The 24,740-nt window shown below is 35.9% G+C and overlaps 1 protein-coding gene across 1 annotated transcript; it reads left to right on the plus strand.

Moving 5' to 3' along the window:
* Nucleotides 1–1,671: 1,671 nt before the first annotated feature.
* LOC124169624 (cuticle protein 38-like) lies at nucleotides 1,672–7,252 on the plus strand. Its single transcript, XM_046548270.1, has 3 exons — nucleotides 1,672–1,745; nucleotides 4,619–4,813; nucleotides 6,740–7,252. Exons 1-3 carry the CDS (start codon nucleotides 1,734–1,736, stop codon nucleotides 6,842–6,844), a joined length of 312 nt encoding a protein of 103 aa, XP_046404226.1. The 5' UTR covers nucleotides 1,672–1,733; the 3' UTR covers nucleotides 6,845–7,252.
* Nucleotides 7,253–24,740: the final 17,488 nt, after the last annotated feature.

Below are 24,740 nucleotides of genomic sequence, written 5' to 3' on the forward strand. Positions count from 1 at the left end.
AAACGATTTATTTTTGACCTCAAAAAATAGGATCGGATTAGTAGCTCGTACGCCCGCCTAAACTGGATGAAATTCAAACAAAGTCGCCTTTATCATCTTATCTGCCTTACATTCAAAATACTTTCTTCTTGTAACCAGCCATATATGGACAAAATATTAAATTTAATACCTACCAGAAATCACAACTTTGACATTCAAATCCCTCACCATAGAATATCTCACCTTAATAAATCATTACCGATAGAAATAAGAAATTTGCCATCAATACATGTATTTAAGACTTAAGTGTATAAGTTGTTTCATGATAGTTCATGACAATTCCCAAATGTAACTAGCCATGCTGACGTGATTGATTACTAATGTGATGAGGGAAGAACGTATTTTGCATTCATGATATAATTTTATATTTGTGCTACGTTTCTCTGTTAGGCCTGAACGTTTTCCTCTATGATATTCTCCAACCATATCGTTAAACTCGGGAGAGGGGATTGGGTTTCAGCATTATTAGAATTTCAATTAAGCTCTAGCTCCTCGAAAAATTCGCATAATTCAACGACCACCTTGTTATTTATTTTTGCGTTAGAAATAATGATACTTGAAACGTGTTTAATGTCCAAGAAGACTACATATAGAGCATAAGTTATGTATTAGGTATACCGATATTGTAAAAAATAGCATTTTTCAACAAACGTGTTCATATTCGAGCGGAAAAGGATCGATTTCTTTTTCTTGGCTTCAATTAGTAAATGATGATCTACGTCTCGGAGTATAGGTAAGAGAATGTAATTTAAAATTGTATGCCAACTTTTCGATACCTATCTTATATCTTCTTCAGGGCAGTAAATGATAATGATCAAATAAATTGATGCATGAAGGCCTGAAAGATTGTTATTTTGATACTAAAAAAATAATAAAAAAATTCAATTGTACATAAATCAAAGAGAAGAGACAAGAATCTGGAGATACCTTATTTTCTCAAATTTGTGTACTGATTGCAACTAAGCTAGTACAATATCATAGTCATCATGAATTTGGATTTATTAAATAAAAATAAATTTAACTTAGATTGCCAATGTCTGATCTTTTATTGCAGTTTATTTTTGTTTTCAGATATATTGATCATTGATTAATAATGGAATTGAAGGGGAAGCCCATTTTAATGAGAATAAAAAAATGATGGAGCTCCTTATTTTATCCGAATTGCCAAGATTTTTCCGGGACGAAATTCCCAGGGTAGTCGTCAAGATGCCTGAAGGCTCGTCGTTCTCAGAACGAAAGTAAGATCACCTTGTACACATGTCGCCTCTTGGGCGATGGGTGGGATACGACCGCCACATGATAAGGACGAGTCGCCCACAAAAGGGGTGCGGGTCTTGGCGGGAAAACGCTCCATCTTTAGAGGTACGCCCTCGGGCGTTGGAGGCGGGGAACTCCTCGTCAAATGGGGTTACGGTGGTTGGGGCGGGCGCGCCATTCCAGAAGGTGCAACTGTCGCGTGCCATAATGGGAGACCGAAAGAGTGTGGGTTAAGAATCTTCGGCTTAGTTAGAGGAATGGGTGATCGACTTTGGAGGGCGATATGGAAGAGAACTAAGACAGAGAGGGGTAGGAGGGGTTTGGGTATAAAAGCTTTAGGGTCTACCGCACAGATGACACAAACCTCATCAGGTCGACAAGAGATCAATCTATCTCCTCTTTACAACCCACGGAATACAACCACCCCACAAATAAACATGTACAAGCTGGTGAGTATTTTAAATTCGATTATTACCATGTTCCTCCGACATTCTATCATCTCATTCATTATTCTACAATCAATTTTCCTAGTTTATAGATTAAGATTGGACAGAATTTAACTTTTATATAAAATATTCAATTCAAATTTTAATAATTTGTTTCAAATTTAATTTAAATTAATTCAAGAATGATTAGTGTTAAAATCGCTTAGTGACATTTCACACGACTTATTAATACTTGGACAGAATTTAACTTCTATATTTTTTTAAAAATTCAATTAAATTTTTACTAATTTATTTCAAATTTGATTTAAATTAATTCAAGAATGATAGGTGTTAAAATCACTTCGTGAAATTTTATACAACTTATTAATAATCCCCCGATTTTATTATATGGTACTGTGCTATTATCAAAGGTAACCACGAAAGTTTTTGGGAGTAAGTGCCGTCTATACACCATTCTATGAGGAATAAGGGGGTCAGTGGAAGACAGAAGGGGGACTGCATGCATTCAGTGACAGTCAATCTATACTCTTTATTTTACGGCCCCGCCCCCTCGAAAGCACGTATATAATATGCAACAAAATTTTTGAAGTTATCCAAGGGAATGGCACAGTTAGTGACGAAATCTGTCGAATGAAAAGGTGTGAGGAATATTATGAAATTAGGAATTGTTTTGAACAGAATAATGCCATATACTGTTTAATTATTGTAGGCGTACCGTTTTCGTTTTCCTGGTTAATATTAAACAATGTCATCATTATTCACGAGTGAATTTAGGACTACCTATACCTCTCTTACAATCAACTTGTTTGACAATCACGTACCCATGCCATGGATGGTGGTCAAACCCCCCAGGGGGAAATCGAACCCGCGACCTCTAGGTTAGCACTCGGGGACTTTACCCCGGCGCCACCGAGGCCGACCTCATCCTCCCTCTCGTTACATCTTCCTGAAGACAGTTTCTGCAGAGGACAGCAGACGTCTTCAGCTGCTGACACGCCGGCAAAACTGTTGTAACAAAAATGAATCGACGCGGTGGACAACCAAGCAACCTAGCAACGCCTCCTACACCACTCCACGGAAGCCTACATTAACTTTTGAATTATTGTTTAACTTTTGGTAAACACTCTTTCTCCAGCTCAATCTCCAGACATACCTATCTCATATTTTCCATCAATTCCTGCTTTTTAACTTGCCACTACGCACAATTAGATACCGCGAACCGCGAAGAAGTTGCTCAATATCATGTTCATTACTGCTCCTCCTTAACTGAGTAATCTCATATCTTTCTTCTCATCTCTGTCATCAATTCGTGATTTAAAACTAATCTTCACTCAATATCAAACATGTCAAACGTGTTGAACCTTTTTATTCACCTTTATTCTCTATTTTCCCTCAATCAGCATCCTGTTTTTCTCTCTTCTTATCTCATTGATCGTTTGATGATTTATCACTTATTACAGCATACACACCTGACCTTCCTTACGTGTCTCTCGTTCGTGTCCTCGGTCCTGTTTTTTTTTTTTTTTTTTTTTTAATGGACTCGTCCAACCGAATGCGTCATCGACCCAGTTTCTCGTGTTCGCCGCAGTGTGATGTGTGCTATTTTTGGCGTGCGTGTGCAAACGAGGAAAGAGCGCGATATAGTTATTCTTATTTTTTTAATACAACCTCCCCAGCAGTGCCTGCCTGCAATTGAGCTACTCGCCTTATATCAAGCCTCTTTAGTGGTTCCAGAGACTACCTTACAGTTGGGTGTTATCAACTGGGCCCAAGATGTCTCGACGAAAACATGCAGCTATAATAGCTCCGAGAAAATGAGTGTGATGAATAATAAGTTTACGAATTCATCTGAGATGCCTTAGGCCGAGTCAGTTTAATAATGCTGGCGTCTCGGTATTTCAGCAATGCTCTGGCCTTACTTGCCATGAATTTGCTCATGTTTTGGAAGTATACAATTTACTTCAAAGTGCACGAGTGAGGTGAGACTACACTCCAACCGTAAAATTTCAACTTCGACCAAGTTTCTTATAATCGCATCGTAAGAATTGGAACTTCAAACTACGATGCGTTGATCTTTGATTTAGAGATACGATATAGAACTTTGTGAAGCATACGTTTTTCGTTAATTTTTTTCGTGTTTTACATCGAACCAGCGCTGAAATTAATATATGAAATGTAAAATACATAGAGAGGAATCTTTATAAATATTAAAATGTAACGCCCCTCACATAGTTTGCATGAATACCCCAATAATTATGACAAAGTTTTATAGCTTAAAATAATTAAATGGAAGACTATCTATACACGATTTTTAAGAATAGAAAACGACCTCCGTCTCAATGTGCTATAAAGTGGACCTGTGACGTCAACACCTTGTTCAGTTAACCCAGTCTGAGATTCACAATGGAAGAAGATGGCTTGGTGTTGTAGCTGGTGCATACCTGACCGGTAATCGGGAGATTCGAGTTCGAATCTCGGCTAATCCAAATGAATTTTTCATAGCGAATTTCATCCTTCGCGTGTATAATTAATATGAGATGGAAAAAATGATCGTCTGATTCAGGCTGTAGACGCGTGAATTGAGGACCCCAGAAGCCTAATGGTCTATAGATTCAGGAACTCGCGCTCGTGAATGAAAATATACGTGAATGAGTGAGTGTTAAGTCACGTATCGGGTTGTATATTTTATAGATTTACTTCTACCCATTTTCTACAATAATACTTCGTATCACAGCAACCAAATCCACCAAATCTGCGAAATTATAAAAATTACACTAGGCCTTTCGGATCCTCAATTTTAAGCTACCTGTAAAATTTTGCATCTGCTCGTTATGAAAATGTTTTCTCTAAAACCATTGATCTTCTTTTCGTTCAAGGTCGCCCTCCTTGCCCTAGTGGCCTTCGTATCCGCCGCCCCTGGCAACAAGGTGTACTACGCCGCCCCTGCCGTCGTGCACACTCCCGTGGTGCACCACGCGCACGTGGTCCACGCCGCCCCTGTCTTCAAGGTCAAGACCCACCACGTCCCCATTGCCACTTCATACGCCAACGTGCACAAGGTCTCCATCAAGGTGAGTTCTCGTGAAAATATGCATTCGTGCAATTCCAAACATAGATAATACTTTGGGGGCAAGGGATCGAAGTAATGCATGCTGTATACATTCGTAGTTAAAGAACCAAAAATTTAATCTGTTTCGTAATATCTTCATTTGCGTGTTCGAAACTGTAAGAACGTTATATGAAAATAATATAAAACAGCGAAGAACTATTTTTCCTCAAATTAAATTTAAAAAAAATTAATATTTTTTGGATTCTCTGGGGGAATTAATCCTTACATTAAAAACGATTTGGCGTGCGGACCTTCGCAAAAATACATCTTTAGTTTACAATATGCCAGAAAAGTGATGGTTTAAGATGTATTTTATCACCAAATTACACTGTCTTTGTAAAGACTAAACGTAACGACATTAAATTAATTAAATTAATATGCAATCGCGCAATTTCGAATATAGATAATACTTTGGGGGCAAGGGATCGAAGTAAGCTGTATACATTCGTAGTTAAAGAACCAATGATTTAATCTGTTTCGTGATATATTCATTTGCGTGGTCGAGACTGTAAGAATTTTTTATTTAAACTATATAAAACACCAAAGAACTATTTTTCCTCAAATTAATTTTTTTTTAAATTTAACATTTTTTGGATTCTTTGAGAAAATTCATACCTACATTAAAAACGAAATGGGGTGCAGACTTTCGCAAAAGTACATCGTTAGTTTACAGTATACTAGAAAAATGATGGTTAAAAACATGGTTAAATATACTAAAAAAATGATGAATTTTATCTTCAAATTACACTGTATTTGTAAAAACTAAACATAATGAGATTAAATTTGTATAAAGGCTAGCTATTTCGGCATTAAATTCGAGCTTATTTTCCACACGCTTCTCATCATTTCAAACTTCGCCGATTTTGATTTCATTCGCAAAATATTATGTATTTATACGTTATTTGAAATCAAGGTAAATTATCGAAAAAGCAACATTTGCATATAAAACAGATCTCCAAATTATTAATGCAGATTTAATGTACAATAGAATTTGCCTCACAATGGATTCTCCGAATTGGGTTAATATCGTTAAGCGAGGGTTTAATTTCCTTAATTTTAATAACCAAACTTTATCAAATCTCGTAATAAATAATACGTAGTACTTATTGCGATAAAAAATGCATAAGAAGTACTTATTTACTAATTCACTAGTGTTTAGGGCCCATAAAGCCCTTATAAAAGAGCGGGGTTGGAAGAAAATAGGTCAAAATCTTGACTCACCCAGCTACATAGGAAGGAACGATCACAAATTCAATATTAAGTTCAATAAGCAGAATAGGGACATTTTGAAAAATCCTTCCTGCATAGAGAAAATGGAGTGGAACGACCCTCTTGAAGATATTTTTAAGATCTTTACCGAAAATACTAATATTTTTAAGGGCAAGTGTTCATTGATTCTTGGTTTATGTCATCGTGATTTATTAGGGAGAGTTGGAAATTAGGTTATTTGATTCAAACTTCATTTGTTAGTTGTATGGTATTCAAATTTATGTATTTCTGGATCCTATAAGTGTATTTTCTGTCCCTTGACTTCGGATATTAAAATATTTCAAAAAACTTGCCGATATTGTTTCCGCTCGCAAAATATGTACAATATTATTTAATTCTACGCCTTATTGAAAAAGAAGCACATTTCAATATTACAAATTTTGCATGCCGAAAATATTTCCAAACGCATAATAGATAAATACTTTGGTAGGTAGACTTTTCTTTCATGTTAATTCTCACGCTACCACCAGGCAATGGCCTACTTGTCGCGACATGTAAAAATAATTAAATATATGAATCAATAAATATTACGACGAATTTCCGAAAATTTTCTCCGAATAGTAATTGAATCATGCTGATGACAACAAAACATGTGACTAATGATATTTTGTCTTCGTAGGCTCCCGTGGTCCATGCCGTTCCCGTTGTCCATGCTGCCCCGGTCGTGCATACCTACCACGCTGCCCCTGTCTACAAGGTCAAGACCCTGGGACTCGTCCACTAAGTCAATAACTACACTAAAAGAGGTCATTTTCTTGTCATTTCCTCTCCTGGATGCCTCCTAAGTACCTGCACAAAACTAAACCCTCGTCCTGGAGCGGAGAACTACATTTAAAAAAATACATGGCATTGTTGTGATTAACGTGAATGATTAACAACATCAAGCGATAATCACTCAACGCACGACATTTCCATCCAATGTTCCTCGTGATTACGTGCATTGTTATTATGTCCGTACTGCGACACAGAGAAAGAGCGTTAGGGCAATGTTCTGTGAACATTGTACCAACGCGTTCAATTCATTCTGCAAGAATACTGCATATTTGTAACATCAAGTAACTCCTTTGTTATTTCGTTATAATGATAACATTCAAAAATAAAATATGTTATTAAATATGACCTAAAATATGTTTTTAAATTTCTCATTTAACCTAAACTAGTCTAAATTTTAAACTGTTAAAATTAACTGTTTAAAATTCAAAGTTTAAACTGTTTTTTTAAACTGTTAAATTAAAAAAAATTAAATTTACACTCTCACTTATTACCAACGACTGCATGTTGGCAATAGAATAGTATTCACATGAAAACTGCAAGAAAAAAATTAATTTTTAAAAATATCGAAGTCCTCATTTTTACAAGACCTTAACCTAAAAAGCCATCGAAAGCATATGCACTGACGTCAATATATGTTTCAAAATGGTGTAAGTAAAAATTATTGGTAAGTGCATTGTTACAAATTTTGAAGAATAAAAGTGAAATTGACATTTGAATGAGAAAAACAGACATAATTGCAAATATAATAAAACATTATATATTGTAAATCTTCAATAGTGGAATACTTTTGGTTATTTATCTATTTTTATGCAAATGAAAATTCTGCCGCCTTCGCCACTATAAAATATAATATTGTTTGGCTACCCACGTCTAAGATGTAAGCTGATTGCTCTGGGTACAGGATATGTACATGAAATTCACAAGACAATAGAAAAAATGAAAAATCATACGCTACCAAGGTTTCCACATCACTATCGATCAATTTGTATAAGGCTTCGATTCGAAGCGTAATCACAACATTCAAGTACCCACTTGACCCCATTCGTACATTAAGTTGTTGCACGCTCGCGCCGTTACTTGGCCTAACGTGGAACTAACTCGGCACATTTATAAAACGTATACAGTCGTAGATTCGAAAACTAGCTCTGCTAATACAAATTCTATAACATTTATAAGAGTATTGGGTCGAATTTGATACTCAGAACTTTTTTTGCAATGAGTCTGACAACCTATATTTAAGAACCCTGTGCGTAAAAATCGAGGTTTGCTACTGAAGTTATCCCCGGCAGTCATAATAATGAGTTAACTTCTCTCCCTCAGGTATTTTAAGTGTAATAATGGATTGCCAGTACAATGCTTAAGAAGTGGCATTTCAATTTCATCCACAAATTGCTAATCAAAGCCACTAAAATGTGATATGTAATTAGTAGGGGAGACTGGGGCACAGTGGGACAGTTTTAGCATTTCATTTTTATTTCCCACAGAATTATTGGAAAATGGAAGATTTTGGTGCCATTGCTTAAATAGTATATTCCTCAACTTATTAAAAAATTCGCAAGTAATGCAACTAACTTAAAATAGTTGAAATACTCAAGTTTCTTCTTTGTTGAAAAGTGTCCCACTCTGCCCCAGGCTGGGGCAGAGTGGGACAGTGCACGGGGCAGAGTGGGACAGGCTTGCATTACTCAATAAAATACAAAGTTTAAATTAATTGAGGGTACAAATGAATTAATTAACATTAATAGGTGAAATATACATGCAAGCGAACATTTTAATCAAGAAATTTTTATTCAAGATACATGTGCAGATAAAAAATATTAAGTCATGTAATTATAAACTTTAAAACACTGCATGCAATGTTTTTCATCAACATTTAATTACGCTAATGGATGAAGTTCTGTCAACTGTCCTTGGTGGTAAATTTAGTCACTTTATTCTGAAACTGTAGCTATATCTTCCATTTCCAATCTTTTTTTTTAGTTCTTTAATGTGAAAATGTTAAATTTTCTTGACATTTTATCGCTCATTTTTCAACATTTTCTTATGACCAAGCAGTTTTTTCTCTCTTTCCTTTGATGATATTATTTTATTTATTATTGATGATATTTTCCAGTCTCTTTTTAACTGGTGTTTCCGTAGGTATCTCCTATCTTTTCTTTTGTCTAGGATGTTTAGATATTAGCCTGCTAGATTTTGGACGTTATTCCTCAGGGGGGAAAACTCTGCTCTCTAAAACGAAGTTTCAACCCGGGTTGTCCTGGGCTTTCGAGATTTTACTCGGTTTCTAAGTGAAATTCTAAAGGTCCAACAAACTGATCTTTGACAGTTTCTTGGGCAAGGTCTTTGTCATTAAAAATACTTGGGTTAACAGGGCATATCCTGGTTGAACCGAAAGTAAAAATAATATGTATTATTAGATGTAAATGCTTTTTTATGTGCTGTATTCAACCAAGTTGCAAATTGTTATTCTCTCTCCTGGGTGGTTTATAGGCCATTTGCGGTCATTTCAATATTTTTTCAATAGGCCAAACAAACAATTATCTAATTGATTGCAGTGAGGTGACAAAGTAAAAAGTACCACCCATTCATTTTTACTAACTCAATAGTATCGGCAGAAATATATGATTCGTGGTTATGTAAAACTAGCAATGCAGGGTTTTCTTTAAAACATTTTGCGTGATCGATGAAATATTTTAAAAACAGTAAAAATAAATTGATAGCCATCCATTCAGAAGGACATGCGGCACCTACTGATCCTATGGGACACTTAAACAGTATTTTTTGGAGGAATTTCACTCTAGACAACACAAGAAATGGAGGAATTGTATTAACCTGAACCTTTATAATATTGCACAATGACATCGAGGAGTCTCTTTCAGAGGAGGTAACTTCACCTACTTGTTTTCACCTTTGAGGGCTATCACTTTTCCTGGAGTTGAACTGTAGTGGAACCACTTTCATCATGATTACACCTCCAGCGGAAAATACATGTTGACATAAAGAGCTGATAGATCGGAAAAAATGCACTCACAACCGTCCTATAGAAGCCCACGTCTCTGGCCAGTGAGGTTGCTTCTGGTTTTCGAAGGCTAATCGAAGGATTCCGCTTCAAAAAAACGTAAAATAAACCAACATCAGCGATGTCTTTCTGATCGTAAGATGGCGGGTATTTCTTTCTATTTCTCTGAGCTAACTCATATACTAATTTTTTCGTGCGCAGAGGAGACAGTCTGTGGTGCAGTCGTGCTGCAGTTTTAAGTCACAGTTTACTTTGGTGGTAATTTATTTTATAAGCTATGAATCTCAAAAATTCAATTTATAAATAATTTGAATTAAATAGATAATACGTAATAAACAATCTTGCCTCAAAATTCTCTTCAAAAATAAAGTTTTATTGCCTGTTTTTCTTCCTTTCACGCAAATCACTGAATGTTCCCAGAGCAGGCTTGTAGAAAGGAGGAATGTGGCAGCAACTATTGTTTATGAGACTCTCTCTTCTCACTACCTCAAGCTCGCTTCTGGCCAAGACTGAACTGTTCCTTACAAAGAGCACATCTATATAACAGATGTGGGATTCAGGAAATGTAGACAAATTGTCGCATACGATCGGGGTTCACACTAATTATTTACTCCGGCATTACTTTTCTCATGTTCATTGCTGTTGCCATTCTTTAGTTGCCATTCTCCTCACATTCACTAACTGAAATGTACTGCTTCAAATCCTAAAGCATCAATATGGAGCCAAAACATTATAAAGTAAGCATGATATGAAATTTGAGTGCGTTTAGGTAACGGATATTGATAGTACGAAGCTCCTGGGCTGTAATTCGGCATCAAACTGTGCCCCAATTCGAGTTGTCCCACTGTGCCCCAATCCAAGTTGTCCCACTGTGCCCCAATTTCAGATGTCCCACTGTGCCCCGCATGTCCTGAAGTCTTGTATTTGTCAGCAAAAATTTTAAACATGTTACTTTCGAAAAATATTTTTAGAAAAATATTAATAAGTCTCTAAATAATGTATTCACCAAGTCATTCCTTATGAAACTTGCTATAATTAAGAGAATTGCATAAATATTCATAACATGAAAGTTACGAAAATTATAGCAAAAAACATAATTTATAACATTTACGCGAAGCTACATAACATTAGGAAATAAGATTTTTGTGCATTATTCCTCGTGATATGACTTCCTTAATTTTAATGCATTTGCCCTTTGACCGAGTAAATTGTTTAAATAAATCAATTGTCCCACTGTGCCCCGTGTCCCACTGTGCCCCAGTCTCCCCTACTGCTTGTCGAAGAAACACGCTCAATTGATTTCAGAGAAAAAATATAGGTTTCTGTTAAAGGTATGATTTTTTAACGAGTGCATTGCGTACAAAAAATACATTAAAGAATTGGAAACTCTAAATATTCAGATATCGATTAAAAAATCATCCCTGCGCTATGTAATAAGAGAATATACTTTTCAAAAATATTAAACTCCTGCCCGGAACCGATAGCCAATGTTGGATAACCAGGGGAATTCATTTGTGGTCATTTTACTTAAATTTAGATAGTATATAAAACCACGTCCGGCGAAACCAAATTGCATGCATGTGTCAAATGCGGTAATCGGTTACACTTTTTCTAAATTTATTAAGATCGGAAAAATAAAAATTTATGCACTCGTGAAAGATTTTACCGCATTGTGTGACGTAATTTATGAATGTGCTAGAGAATAAAAATAGGCGTTCAAAAATGGGAAAGATAAGGGTCACTGGGAGAGCGCCTGTTTCTCAGGATAAAAACTTATTAATTAGCCACGAATTTTACTGCGGAGGATTCTTCAGGCTGTCACTGGATGTTTTAAGAACCACCGCGCATTGAAATGGAGTTACGCAAGTCGACACTTCGGACGCTGACGGACAAAGCGATCCGAATTTCATGGGGTAAGAAGAGCCAATAACAGAAATTTATATTCCTGAAGATGATATCTAAGCCATGTTTATATTTTACTGAAAGTATAATTCAACCACCTGTTATAATTATTTATGATTAATATTTGTTTTTTTCCATTTTTATATCTTGGTTTGATGAATTTTGGTTACTTTTGATACCTCAGCAATTCAGAATCGTCACCTAAGCTGAAGAATTCATTTTTTAACAACTAAATTCAGGCTTCAACGGAACGTACTGGTACTTCGTGTTAGAACGTAGGTTTCCGCGGCGATGGTTTGATCTCTGCATTTCTTCCGGGTTTCCTTCCGCGTCAGCTTGTTTGTAGACAACAGTTTCTGGTACTGGTACTTCCTCTGCGTAGCTTCTTTTGACTCTATTTAATGAAAAAGTGATGGATTTACTATTCAAACTCAATCAATACCTTCGAATAAATTATTATTATTTTTTATTATTAAATATCTTTGCTCAATTTCCCGCTTATGCTTATCTCTAGTCATGTTAGCATGCCTTTATGTAGAATTATACCCCCAGTACCAACACGAAAGGCGACCATTTCAAATAAAATTAACCAGTCAGACCTTGCTCTGAATTGAGTCTCCATTTGCTCCCAGGACATTTATTCTATCGGAAATCTCTTTTGCCACACCGATAACACCAGATAAGCATTCACTAAGTAAGAATTATATGGTTCCATCGTGAACACTCTACTTGCATGGCAAATCGATACACCTTTCAACCCTCCATTACTATTATAATTAATTAAATAATCCTTTGTTTGTTAAATCCTTGTTGCTTTGATACCTTATTCATTCAGTACCCTTATCTAAGGCAAGAAGTTAAATTTTTCTATGAAGTTATTACATATTTATTATAATATAAAAGTTAGATTTTTCAATTTTATGACTGTGGCACTTGATTCTGCAAAATGTTTTAGCCCTGATGACGCTGCAGTGAAGGAGAAAAACGTTGGCGAAAGTAAATATAAAATAATTGTATTGATCAGTATTCCATAATATGAGTACCTTTGAAATAAATTCATAACGAAAATAATGTTCATGTAGTTTTCACAAAACGCTGACAATGAGCCAGTACCTTGATAAAAATAACATTTTGCACGTCTTCAAACAATGTTGACTCATTGATAAATCAAAGCATTGGCTGAAGTCATAATGAGTTAATGAACACGAGATGGAACTCGAAAATCTACAAACATGTTAATTTCAAAATGTTTTTCATTGAACAGTGCAGCTATTTTGGACTCAATTTTACTTTTAACATCGAAGGATATAATCTATATATAATATAATCACTTAAGAGTTTTCCAAACGATAAATACAACTTGTTGAAATAGTGTGTCCGTTTTAATAGGGCGTGTGGTGAGCACGAATACGTCATTTTATCAGTTTGGCATTGGTATCGTGAGAAAATCCAAAGATCGGTGGTGCGGATACTGTCTCTGGTGCAATTTTTCTGGTGGTAAACAATACGGTTGTCGATCGGGTTAACGAAACTGGAACAACATTGTTGCATTCGAATGCAAAGGTCTGATTACAAAAATAGTAATGACTATGCAACAAAGGGATATACAAATGAAAAAAGATCTGACAGGAAAATGTAGGTCGAAAGAATGCTAAAATTGTAGTAAAAATCGAAATTTACTTATTTTGACATAGAAGTGCGTAGTTTCCAAATAGAATCCATTTCTGGATTTCTAATTTTTTTGCATAATTCATCACTGAACATAAAATAAGAAATTTATCTATGCTGTATTCTCATCTAGAATATATTTATTATGGATAATAAAATGTTCGCACAGATTTAATACTCGATGACACGAGTACTTCGTGTTTCGAAAGACACGTTTTAATACGAACAATTACGTAAGCACATGAAAAGCAAGAAAGTTATTTCGACTCACCGGCGGATAAATGGAGCGTAAGGAAAGAATTTTATTAATTATTCACGTCCAATGACAAATCGTAGTAATAAAAGCTGCACGAGATGTATGAAAAATTCTACGACAAGACATACAAATATCTCGATGAAATCGAGGCTAGGGAATTTCTGTCCAACTTGTTTGAGCCACTGTGGAACGGATATAATATCTTAGCTTTTGAAACCGACGCGATATGAATGTCGAAAAAGAGCTTGCACGCACACGAGTTTTTTTACACCAAAACTACATCTATGTGATAGATTGCATACTTCGATGTTATAAGTAAAATGGAGTCCAAAATAGCTGCACTGTTCAATGGAAGACATTTTGAAATGAACATTTTTGTAGATTTTCGAGTGTTTTCTCCTGTTCATTATTACTTCAGCCAATGCTTTGATTTATCAATGGGTCAACATTGTTTGAAGGCGAGCGAAATGTTATTTTTACTAAGGTACTGGGTCTTTAGTTTATGCCTAATAAAAATCTACCACCCACTTATAGAGGAAGATGCATTAAATAATTAAGATTGGACGAAAATGTGCTATAATAATAGCTTGAAAAAATTAATCTCAAAATGGGTGAGATTGTGCAATCGTGTTGTATATACTCTCTCAAATTTCTCGTTTAATTAAGCTCAAAGAATAATTATTTCAAGTTAAAATCGCACATTGTTTTCAACCTTAATTACTTAATGTCATTAAAAATCCAAAGTATTAAATAAAATGAATATCGTAAGGTATGGATACCCAAGAAAAACCGTTTCCATGGTAACTGCAAAGTGCATCCAAAAATGTTTGTGTTTCCATGGTGCAGTAACTAAGGAGATGGGACTCCATATTTATGGACCAAAAAATGCTTGAAATTGTCTCCCCTACCACATACTGAAGTATATTTCCTAATAGATTCCTCCTGAAGCACTCCATCTAGCCCAAAACCAACCTCATGCTTGAATCACTTGTTAGTGACAAATTATTTTTTGGGAAAGCCGAACATTTTCCGGAGGTGCTTCAGCCCACACAGTGCTCCATTGCTTCATTTTTTCACCAAAAGTTTAAGTGAATAAATCTCGTTGAATTTTTTTTCACCGGGAAAATCATTAGTTTCCTGCTTTTCACGGTATGCGAAGTAAGTGGACAGAGCAAATTTGTTGAATGTTGTCTTTCACGTGCTGTACCTTATGGATATAATCTGTTATTAGTTACTGGGCAGAAGTTAATAATATTTAGACCTGTATTAAATGTAGTTTAGGAGAGAGAAGGAAAGAATTAACTACGGTTCAACGAATCATGGCCCCAGGCACCTATTTCCACCGAAAAATTAGTCTGCTGAAGACATTAAGAAAGTAAACGAAAGAAAAAAGAAAATTTTGGCGTTAAAAATGCTAAAAAAGGAAATAAAAATAAAGTATCGCAAAAAATGACATAGTACCTAACAAACATTGAATTACTAAAAGGAGACGGTACTTTTGAATTATAGAAGCACTAAATAAGAATATTCTTCCGAGTAAGTGGTCTACTAAACGTGGTTGACGAAATTCAACGTCTGGCTGATTCGAAAGACGAAGAAGACTTCAGTATATGGAGATGATATACGACAGAATTCTATTATAACGAATATTGACGCTAAAGTAATGGTGCTTATCATGTTATTTTGTATTACTAGGCACCTATGATACGTTCTCATGACGCGTAATTGCGGTAACGTTTAAAGCCCTTACGGAAATATATGAAAACAATACAGAGCAACAAAAATGTAACCTATGACAACGGTTCAACAATTTTTTAAATTATTTTCGCCGTGTACTGTGTATGGAAGCTGTAGTATGAATTATTCGCACTCGACCATGTAATCCGAGTCAAATTACTAATTAAAAAAACACTCTTGAATATTTTCGGCTGTAAATAGCTATGTTAACTTGAGTTAGGCAGTTTTTGACGAATCGCACCGCTTTTCATTGTATTCAATGTAGTTTACCCTTCAACTTTCGATCCGAATAAAATAATTGTGATTAATGAAGCCGTGACAGAAAAAAATAATTCTTTAACCATTTCATAACTATCTCACAAAAATAAAAGAGACGAAATACATTATATCTTCATCTAGATCACAATCGTCATACTACTCCGCAAGCCGTTGGATGAGCCTTACTGGATGTGTGACGCATTTCTTGTAAATATAAATTATATTAATTGAATATTAATAGCATAACGCGTTTCAATGCAACCAAAAACTTCAATCGCAATGTATTTGGCAATTATATTAACAGCATCAACCTCATTAGATATAAGGTATATTTCTTGTATATATTAATGATATTAATTTAATATTAATAGCATAACGCGTTTCAATACAGCCAAAAACTTCAATCGCAATGTATTTGGCAATTATATATTCAGAACGTTTATCGAACATAACCTTAGAAGTATATGCAGAAGGAAAAATTTACTTGGTAAGCAACAGTGATGTAATTTCACATTGAGCAAGATGGCTATGGCACAAAGTTTAAATGGAGTGAAAGTTAAAGGACACAACCATTGAGAAGACGAAACTCAAGGTAAGCGAAAAAGGAGTGCAAATGAGGCCAACGTGAAAGTTAATTGCGGAAGACATATCAGTAAGTGACAAACATTAACATGTACCGTCATAACAATGGTCTGCAACGGTTTAAATGAAGTTAAAAACTTCTCATTCAAATACCTGTTCATATCTCAGACTCAAGTAAGAGTTTGAGTTCTATTTTGGAAACTAACTTGGACTCAACTCACTTGAGCTAACGTAATTGTGGTAACGTTCAGTTATAAAATTTTCAAAATAATACATTAACCTAAACTACCAACACAAAACTGAAATGTATTCTACATAGCTGATATTTCCAGGTACTGGAATGCACTCCGGAAAGATATACAATTGACAGTTTGTGACTACTTTCAAAATAGAATTATTCAACTACATATTTTTGGAAAATAAAAAGTTGTGAGCAGAATGTATCCTAAATTTAGTTTTTACTTCATTCTTTGACATATTATGACAATATTATGCTAGATCTGTACATTTTTTCTGCGGGAGTGTAAACTCTTGGAATTCCTGCAAATTCTTATATAATTTGTTAGCTTTCCCCATTTTTCTTACTCAAATTCCATTCTGCTCTAATCCAAAAATATTTCTCGTTTTAGGTCTATTTTTATATTGTGCGGACGTTTTTGTTGCAATGAGTGAGGAACTATTTATTTAATATGCCTATTGTTGTTCATCGGACTTTGTTATTTCTCATTTTTTTCTAATTTTAAAATCAAATAAAATTTTTATTTCTGTAAATTCTTTAGGACCTCATGTGTGCACGACAGTAAAGGTTGATTATTATTATTACTAAAATATTTCCACTCTTGGTTTACTGCCCATCAAAAAATAGAATTATCGGAGCACATTATCGCATGTGGAAATATTTTTATGGGAGGTTTTTCATTTCAAAAATTTAAAACCGCAGCGGTGGATATTTGGGAATTTGGCGATTCGATAAGAGTGGTGACTCAACTTATCAACCAACGGGTCTGCATAGAGGAGGTCCAACTCCATCCCATAGAAGGCTGATTTCTGTTGCCACTTCGGTCGCATTTTCATCGGTTTTCAAAAACGTCCGCGACGCGGTGATGAGTGAAATGCGATCCACTTTTTTTTTACAATATCTTGCAGTATAATGTTTGTCATTGCGAGGAACAGCATTGAAAAGTAATAAATTTGGTAAATCGCATCATCATGTGCATATTAGAGTGGTGACTCAACTTATCAACCAACGGGTCTGCATAGAGGAGATCCAACTCCATCCCATAGAAGGCTGATTTCTGTTGCCACTTCGGTCGCATTTTCATCGGTTTTCAAAAACGTCCGCGACGCGGTGATGAGTGAAATGCGATCCACTTTTTTTTACAATATTTTGCAGTATAATGTTTGTCATTGCGAGGAACAGCATTGAAAAGTAATAAATTTGGTAAATCGCATCATCATGTGCATATTAGAGTGGTGACTCAACTTATCAACCAACGGGTCTGCAAAGAGGAGGTCCAACTCCATCCCATAGAAGGCTGATTTCTGTTTGCCACTTCTGTCGCATTTTTATCGGTTTTCAAAAACGTCCGCGACGCGGTGATGAGTGAAATGCGATCCAATTTTTTACAATATTTTGCAGTATAATGTTTGTCATTGCGAGAAACAGCATTGAAAAGTAATAAATTTGGTAAATCGCATCATCATGTGCATATTAGAGTGGTGACTCAACTTATCAACCAACGGGTCTGCATAGAGGAGATCCAACTCCATCCCATAGAAGGCTGATTTCTGTTGCCACTTCGGTCGCATTTTCATCGGTTTTCAAAAACGTCCGCGACGCGGTGATGAGTGAAATGCGATCCACTTTTTTTTACAATATTTTGCAGTATAATGTTTGTCATTGCGAGGAACAGCATTGAAAAGTAATAAATTTGGTAAATCGCATCATCATGTGCATATTAGAGTGGTGACTCAACTTATCAACCAACGGGTCTGCAAAGAGGAGGTCCAACTCCATCCCATAGAAGGCTGATTTCTGTTTGCCACTTCTGTCGCATTTTTATCGGTTTTCAAAAACGTCCGCGACGCGGTGATGAGTGAAATGCGATCCAATTTTTTACAATATTTTGCAGTATAATGTTTGTCATTGCGAGAAACAGCATTGAAAAGTAATAAATTTGGTAAATCGCATCATCATGTGCATATTAGAGTGGTGACTCAACTTATCAACCAACGGGTCTGCATAGAGGAGATCCAACTCCATCCCATAGAAGGCTGATTTCTGTTGCCACTTCGGTCGCATTTTCATCGGTTTTCAAAAACGTCCGCGACGCGGTGATGAGTGAAATGCGATCCACTTTTTTTTACAATATTTTGCCGTGTAATGTTTGTCATTGCGAGGAACAGCATTGAAAAGTAATAAATTTGGTAAATCGCATCATCATGTGCATATTAGAGTGGTGACTCAACTTATCAACCAACGGGTCTGCATAGAGGAGATCCAACTCCATCCCATAGAAGGCTGATTTCTGTTGCCACTTCGGTCGCATTTTCATCGGTTTTCAAAAACGTCCGCGACGCGGTGATGAGTGAAATGCGATCCACTTTTTTTTACAATATTTTGCCGTATAATGTTTGTCATTGCGAGGAACAGCATTGAAAAGTAATAAATTTGGTAAATCGCATCATCATGTGCATAAATATTGGTTGATACCCCTAATTATACCTTATTTACCTGTGAAACTCACATCAATTTGTCTGTCAGTGACGCGAGTATCGACTTTTGTAAAAACCATTTAAATGCACGGTGGGTAACAACATATTTAGAGACCGACTTGAGGATCATGCCACATAACATTCGTGGCGAAACTGCTGTCAATATAAACAACGAACACGGTGGAAAATCCGAGAATGTACTATCATTCACTGTGAATATTCTTTCCCGAATCCTTACGTGTTTCTCCATGTATTTGTGTTTTTTTCCATTGCAAAGTCATGTATTCACTTGGGTAAAACCACTCATTGTTACCACTCATCCGAATGGTCAACTTGTACCTTTAATTATAATAATAGTAATAATAATAATCTTTTATATCACATTATCATGTGTATAAATTTCGGTCAACACCCCTAATTATTCTATATTTCGCCGTGAAACTCCTACAATATTTCTGTTCGGTGATGAAAGGGAAAGTATTTTTTCGGGGCCTTTGATGCCTTCATTTATAGCTGTTAGTTAGTGCTAAAAAATCGATGAAAAACTCTTACAATTATAGGTTCATTTACAATAGGGTATTGCAAAATAAAAAAATTCTTAGCTAAATTAAATGCAAAATATTCACTAATTCCTTAAGTACGTAATCCCTAACCATTACAAAGATATTGAAAGTTATTGCCGCTAAATAAATGTCTCCTAGAATTCTTTTTTCTAAGTAATTAGGTAAGTTTCGCCACTTGCATGGTGTTTGAGTTCCCCAAATGACTGCCCATGATTATAACTCTCATTCAGTTAAAGTTCTCACAGGGGAATTAGGAAATAATAGGAGTTTTGAAGATATGGCACTAAATTCTTTCCTTCCCAATCAACACTTTGAGTGTTAATTACGTAATATTATCTTCTCGAGAAACTTCATAGAGCTGCGGGAAACGTAATATTATGTCTTTTTGAATTTGATCGTCTTTTATGTATCCGCCGTATCCGGTCGGATATCTACCTAGAGTTGTTCTTTAGACGAGTTAACGCATAGAAAATACACTAAATCGTAGAGTTGTAGACATGGCTTGTATCTAGAATCTATAATACACTAGATCCTATATTTTAGATTTTTATTCAACTTTCTATGTACTGCAGAAAAATTACTAAAAATTTCTAAAATTTGGGGAAAAAAAGCCTAGCTCTGGAGTAAGAGATTGAATGTCAGTGGCTAGCACTAACAGTGTTAACACCGTTTTATATAAATTTAGTAATTTTGACCTAACGCTCATAAATGCAGTCAGAATTAGTTCTAACTAATATAGTTATAGAACGCGGTTGACGACGAGAAATAAGAAACTTTGAAAGAGCCGTTGAAGGTAGGGTAAAATGCCTTCCTAAGGTCGGCGGAATATGAATGAAGCATACAGACGTAGAGCCTTGAGTCTAAATGAGATTGAAGCCACCGTGGAAGTTCCCACGAAAAATTCGAAAAGTTCGATCATCAGCAATTCAAGGGAGACTTCGGTCGGGAAAGTGAAAGGAATTGACCTCCCTGCTGCGAACATGATAAGTAGCTCGCCGTTGAGTTTAGTCGACGGTAGAATATTAGTAACGACGAAAGGACGCCAGCATCGGCTTGCCTGCGGTTATGCGTTCTATCCCCGATAAAAAGAAGGTTATCCTCAGACAGTGATTAAGGGGGGATTAGCTTTGGCGGTTTATACAACGTGTTAGTGGGCGCTAAATTTATTGACGGTGTAATTGTTAAGGTGGCACCCACAGGATGGTACTGGGCTCCGTTATTGTTTTCCAAAAACATTTTAGTGATAAAATTTACAAATAAGAGACACCTTGAACATACCTACCCCTTGCTCTACACGCTTTTTAAAAAATTGCTTCGCATGTTTGTTTCGTCGATGGAATCTTGTAACTTATTTTTAGCCCACTTCCTATCGTGGGATCGGCTTGAAATATTTCACAGTTCCTTACTTCTAATGGCAACAGAATAGTCAATAATCAGGCATTTTAAATTTTATTCCTTGTGCTGTTATAAATTAACTAAATTTCCCGACAGAAAAATAGGTCTAAATTTGCTTATTAAATGGCGGTAGTTATATTTTTTTTGCAAAAATTGCTTTAACAGCTCTCGTTTTATCGATTACATTTTTCAACGCTAAAAAGTAGAAAGTAATAATAAATTTAAAAAAATATTAAAAAACCTCACGTTTTTCATTAATCTATGACGGTTGCGACGCATAGAGGTTGGCCCAATCACAACGCTAATCTCACACGTTATATTGCGCCGATTTTTCAGAGTTATTATTTTCCTTAACCCATTTTCCAAAAAAAACAAGGGTGTGAGGGCGCGCGGTACATGAGATTATATAGGATAATTGCATTCATTCCACCAATTCATACCTGACCAATTTCATTGTTCGAAATCGTTTCCTTTGTCTAGGAGAACCTCAAGACTTCGGAATATCAAAATAAAAGTTAGTCACACGTTATGGAAAAGTTAAACTACCTTTTAATTCAATAAGTCGATCTTCCACTTTATACGTTAGCATAATAATTTGTACACAAACGAACAATGTTCTTTAAAAAACTATGTAATGCGGCAATGCTTGCGCTCAGTCTAAGATTACATATATCTCTCACTTTTAATTCCTGTCAAAGCTCACTTCAATCATTTTGTGATAGTGGTTCGTTCCTTACAAATGAAGAACGTAATATGAAGCCACAATTTTAATGAAAAATAAATAATTTATATTCATCCCGATTCTTGATTACTTCGATTAATTGTATCAAAGTCCATTAATCATTCAATTCATTGGTTACATATTATCATATAATTAATGGATTAATCGAAAAAAAATCGATTATTTTCAACAAACGATTAATCGTTGCCATCCCTAACTATATCACACCTGAATGGGTTTTATTTATTCATAACTTCGGTGTTGTCGTGTGAAATCCTCAATCCGCAAACATCGTACCGCTTTCTCGAAGCTTCCACGAGTGTTCGTAAACCTTTCAATAATCGACAAAATACGTCACGATAGCGCCAGGCAATTCTTTTTAAATTCTTTGCGCTAGGAAATGTTTGAAGCGTCCGTGGATTTTTTTTCTTTACTATGCCGGTTGCACACAGGTGACATGGCTCTCAGTGTTCCAGTCCCCCAGTGCCCTTTAAGACGAGTTGAACTCATCATGCCAGCTTGAATGGAATTGTTATTTACGATCTAAATGGAAACAAGGCCTTCGGCATAGTAGGTCCGTAACATTTTTAAGTCAAAGAAATAAATACTTCCAACCTGTTTCTTTGGAAGTCTCTGAAGTAACAAACTTGTTAATAAATATAAGGCTTCACTGTTATTTTGATGCATATAAAAAAATCTGTTTTGACATTTTAAAATTGAACTGAAAGAGAAATTGAATTAAGAGAGTAATCGAGTGGTTATTATCAGTTCAAAGGGAAGGAGATTTACACAATTTTATGTTATCATCTAGGCCATCATTTTAACATAAAGTATTCCTTTCGTAATTCCTATCGTAGGCAATTGTTTAAAAACTTCCGATGTAGAGGCCTCACTGTGCTGCTATCGGGGGTAATGGAAATAAATAAATGAGTAAGTCACACAACATCTATAACCCCTGTTATCTTTTCTTATCCTTGGTTCAAATATGTCAATGTCACATTCTTGGGTTTTAATAGATTGTCAACCCTTCGTAGAACCCTGATCAAAACCTTCGGTTTCCTATTTTTCACAATCTGTTGATGGTGATATTTGGAAGGAGGCGAGCCTGCAGCTGAGGTCATTTGCGCCATAAGGAAAGGGTAAGGAATGGTGGAGAAAAACTCAGCGTCGGCATTAGCCTGCCTTTGACTAAAGGCACCAAAGGAACCACGGCTCTACGTCCCATCCGACGGACGGTGTGCTGAACTTCGTATTCCCCCCACGAAACACCCAAGCTGGGAGTCTCTGAAAAATCTCTGCCATCGCCGGGATTTAAATCTTAGCTCACTGGGTGGGAAGCTAGCGCTCTCTCCTCCCTTTATACTAAGCTGGAATGTCCTTAAAAATCATGGGGAAAAAGATTTTAAGCTTTCTCTTTGGATTGCTTAAGTACATTCTTTCCGGGTTTTCTACCCACCTCGCACCTTTGCACAGGCTCGTAGCCTAGGTAGCGTAAGTGGGCTTATTCCCTCAGAAATATTTTCCAGGGTGGCTTCTACCCACAATACATCTGATGAGGAGATCACTACCCCAATGACACTCAAACTTTTGACCCTATTTTTCGATATAGTTACATTTTGTAATGTCTCCCAATCACCGACGATGAATTGAAATTTAAGGTCTACGCAAACGAAACGTGGCCGATTTAATGAAATGTATGGAGTTCCGATGCGGGGGTTTTGGCAAAGAATACCAGTATGGTCAATCCGCACACCGCATAAGCTCTACCGTAGCTAAGCTGAAGCAAAATTTTTGGGTATGGGCCTGCCTTGGCCTGTGTTATGCCAAATCTATTTTTGTATACATTGACAGTCCTGAGTAAAGCCAAGCTTGCCTTTAACCATCAAGTAGTCGCTCGAGATAAGTTACGAAAGTAATCGCGTCGGGTAATATTGACCCAGAATTTGAACCGTTATAGTAATAATGGACAAATGATTAGAAATAAAACTGGGTTTTATTAATAAAAACTAAAAGTATTAGAAGCTTTTTACATTATTTTTGTCATAAGATTAATAGGTCTAGGCGTAGATAAGCTGCAGGTACTGACTTCAAAACTATTACCTTAACTATCACAAAGATTCAAAAGATTCCGTGGTCTAAGCGTATCTTTATAGATGAGCTGCAAGTACTGACTTATTAACTATTATCTTAACTATTACAAACGTGTCGTAAAGTGGTATTTTTTAAAACGCAAAAACTTGCGGGTCGAAAAGCTAAATCATGAAAATTTCAAACCCAGTGAAACCCAAAATCATGACACATAATGCATCTATCCGGAAAAAATGGCATGGAGAGAAAGAGAAAGGTTTTTTTGGAGATTACATGGGACGCAAATCGCTAAAATATTCAACTGCATGTAAGTTTTATTCATTAAAAAAAACTATCGGGTCATACAGACCTCATGCGATTACTTCAGGGTTAATAGTGATTTGTGCCCAAAATAGTGAACCGATCGCTTCTAATTCTTATTGAGATATATGTCTTCTGTCAAGGATATTTAAGTTTAAATCTAGAGGACCCACGGTACATGATCGAGGTCTATCGCTTCGGGCGACGATTCCCAGGAGGCTCGCCAAAGAAATAGCTCACCTCGCCTGTGAGATCGTTCGAGTAATTGCCAAAAAGTTCTGGAAGTGAAAGTAGGGCGCTGTTCCTGTGAACACACAACGATTTTTTGCCTGCCGATAGAGACTACAGGGAACAATAAATCTGATGAATTTCCATCGGAAACCTTTCCTGGATATATGATGTAATGGCAATAAATTTGAATAAATAACACCCGTGTATCACATTCTGCTTTAGGCGCATGTACGTTAAATAAATAAAAAAATCCTCTGATGGTCACTGGGTAGTCATGGTAAAGTTTGGGACCCACCTTAGCACCCATTTAAGAATAAAAATTTGACTACTTCTGTTTATTAAGGACTATTATATACAATCTACCATATGCATAGTGGTATTTTTTATCTTATGCTGCTGTCCATTAGAGAC

Source organism: Ischnura elegans, chromosome 12 (assembly GCF_921293095.1).
Source record: "Ischnura elegans chromosome 12, ioIscEleg1.1, whole genome shotgun sequence".
NCBI lineage: Eukaryota > Metazoa > Arthropoda > Insecta > Odonata > Coenagrionidae > Ischnura > Ischnura elegans.

Bases quoted from the DNA above. Each gene is read 5' to 3' on its own strand.
- LOC124169624 (XM_046548270.1), top strand. The intron at 4,814-6,739 runs GTGAGTTCTCGT...TTGTCTTCGTAG, and splicing joins TGCACAAGGTCTCCATCAAG to GCTCCCGTGGTCCATGCCGT.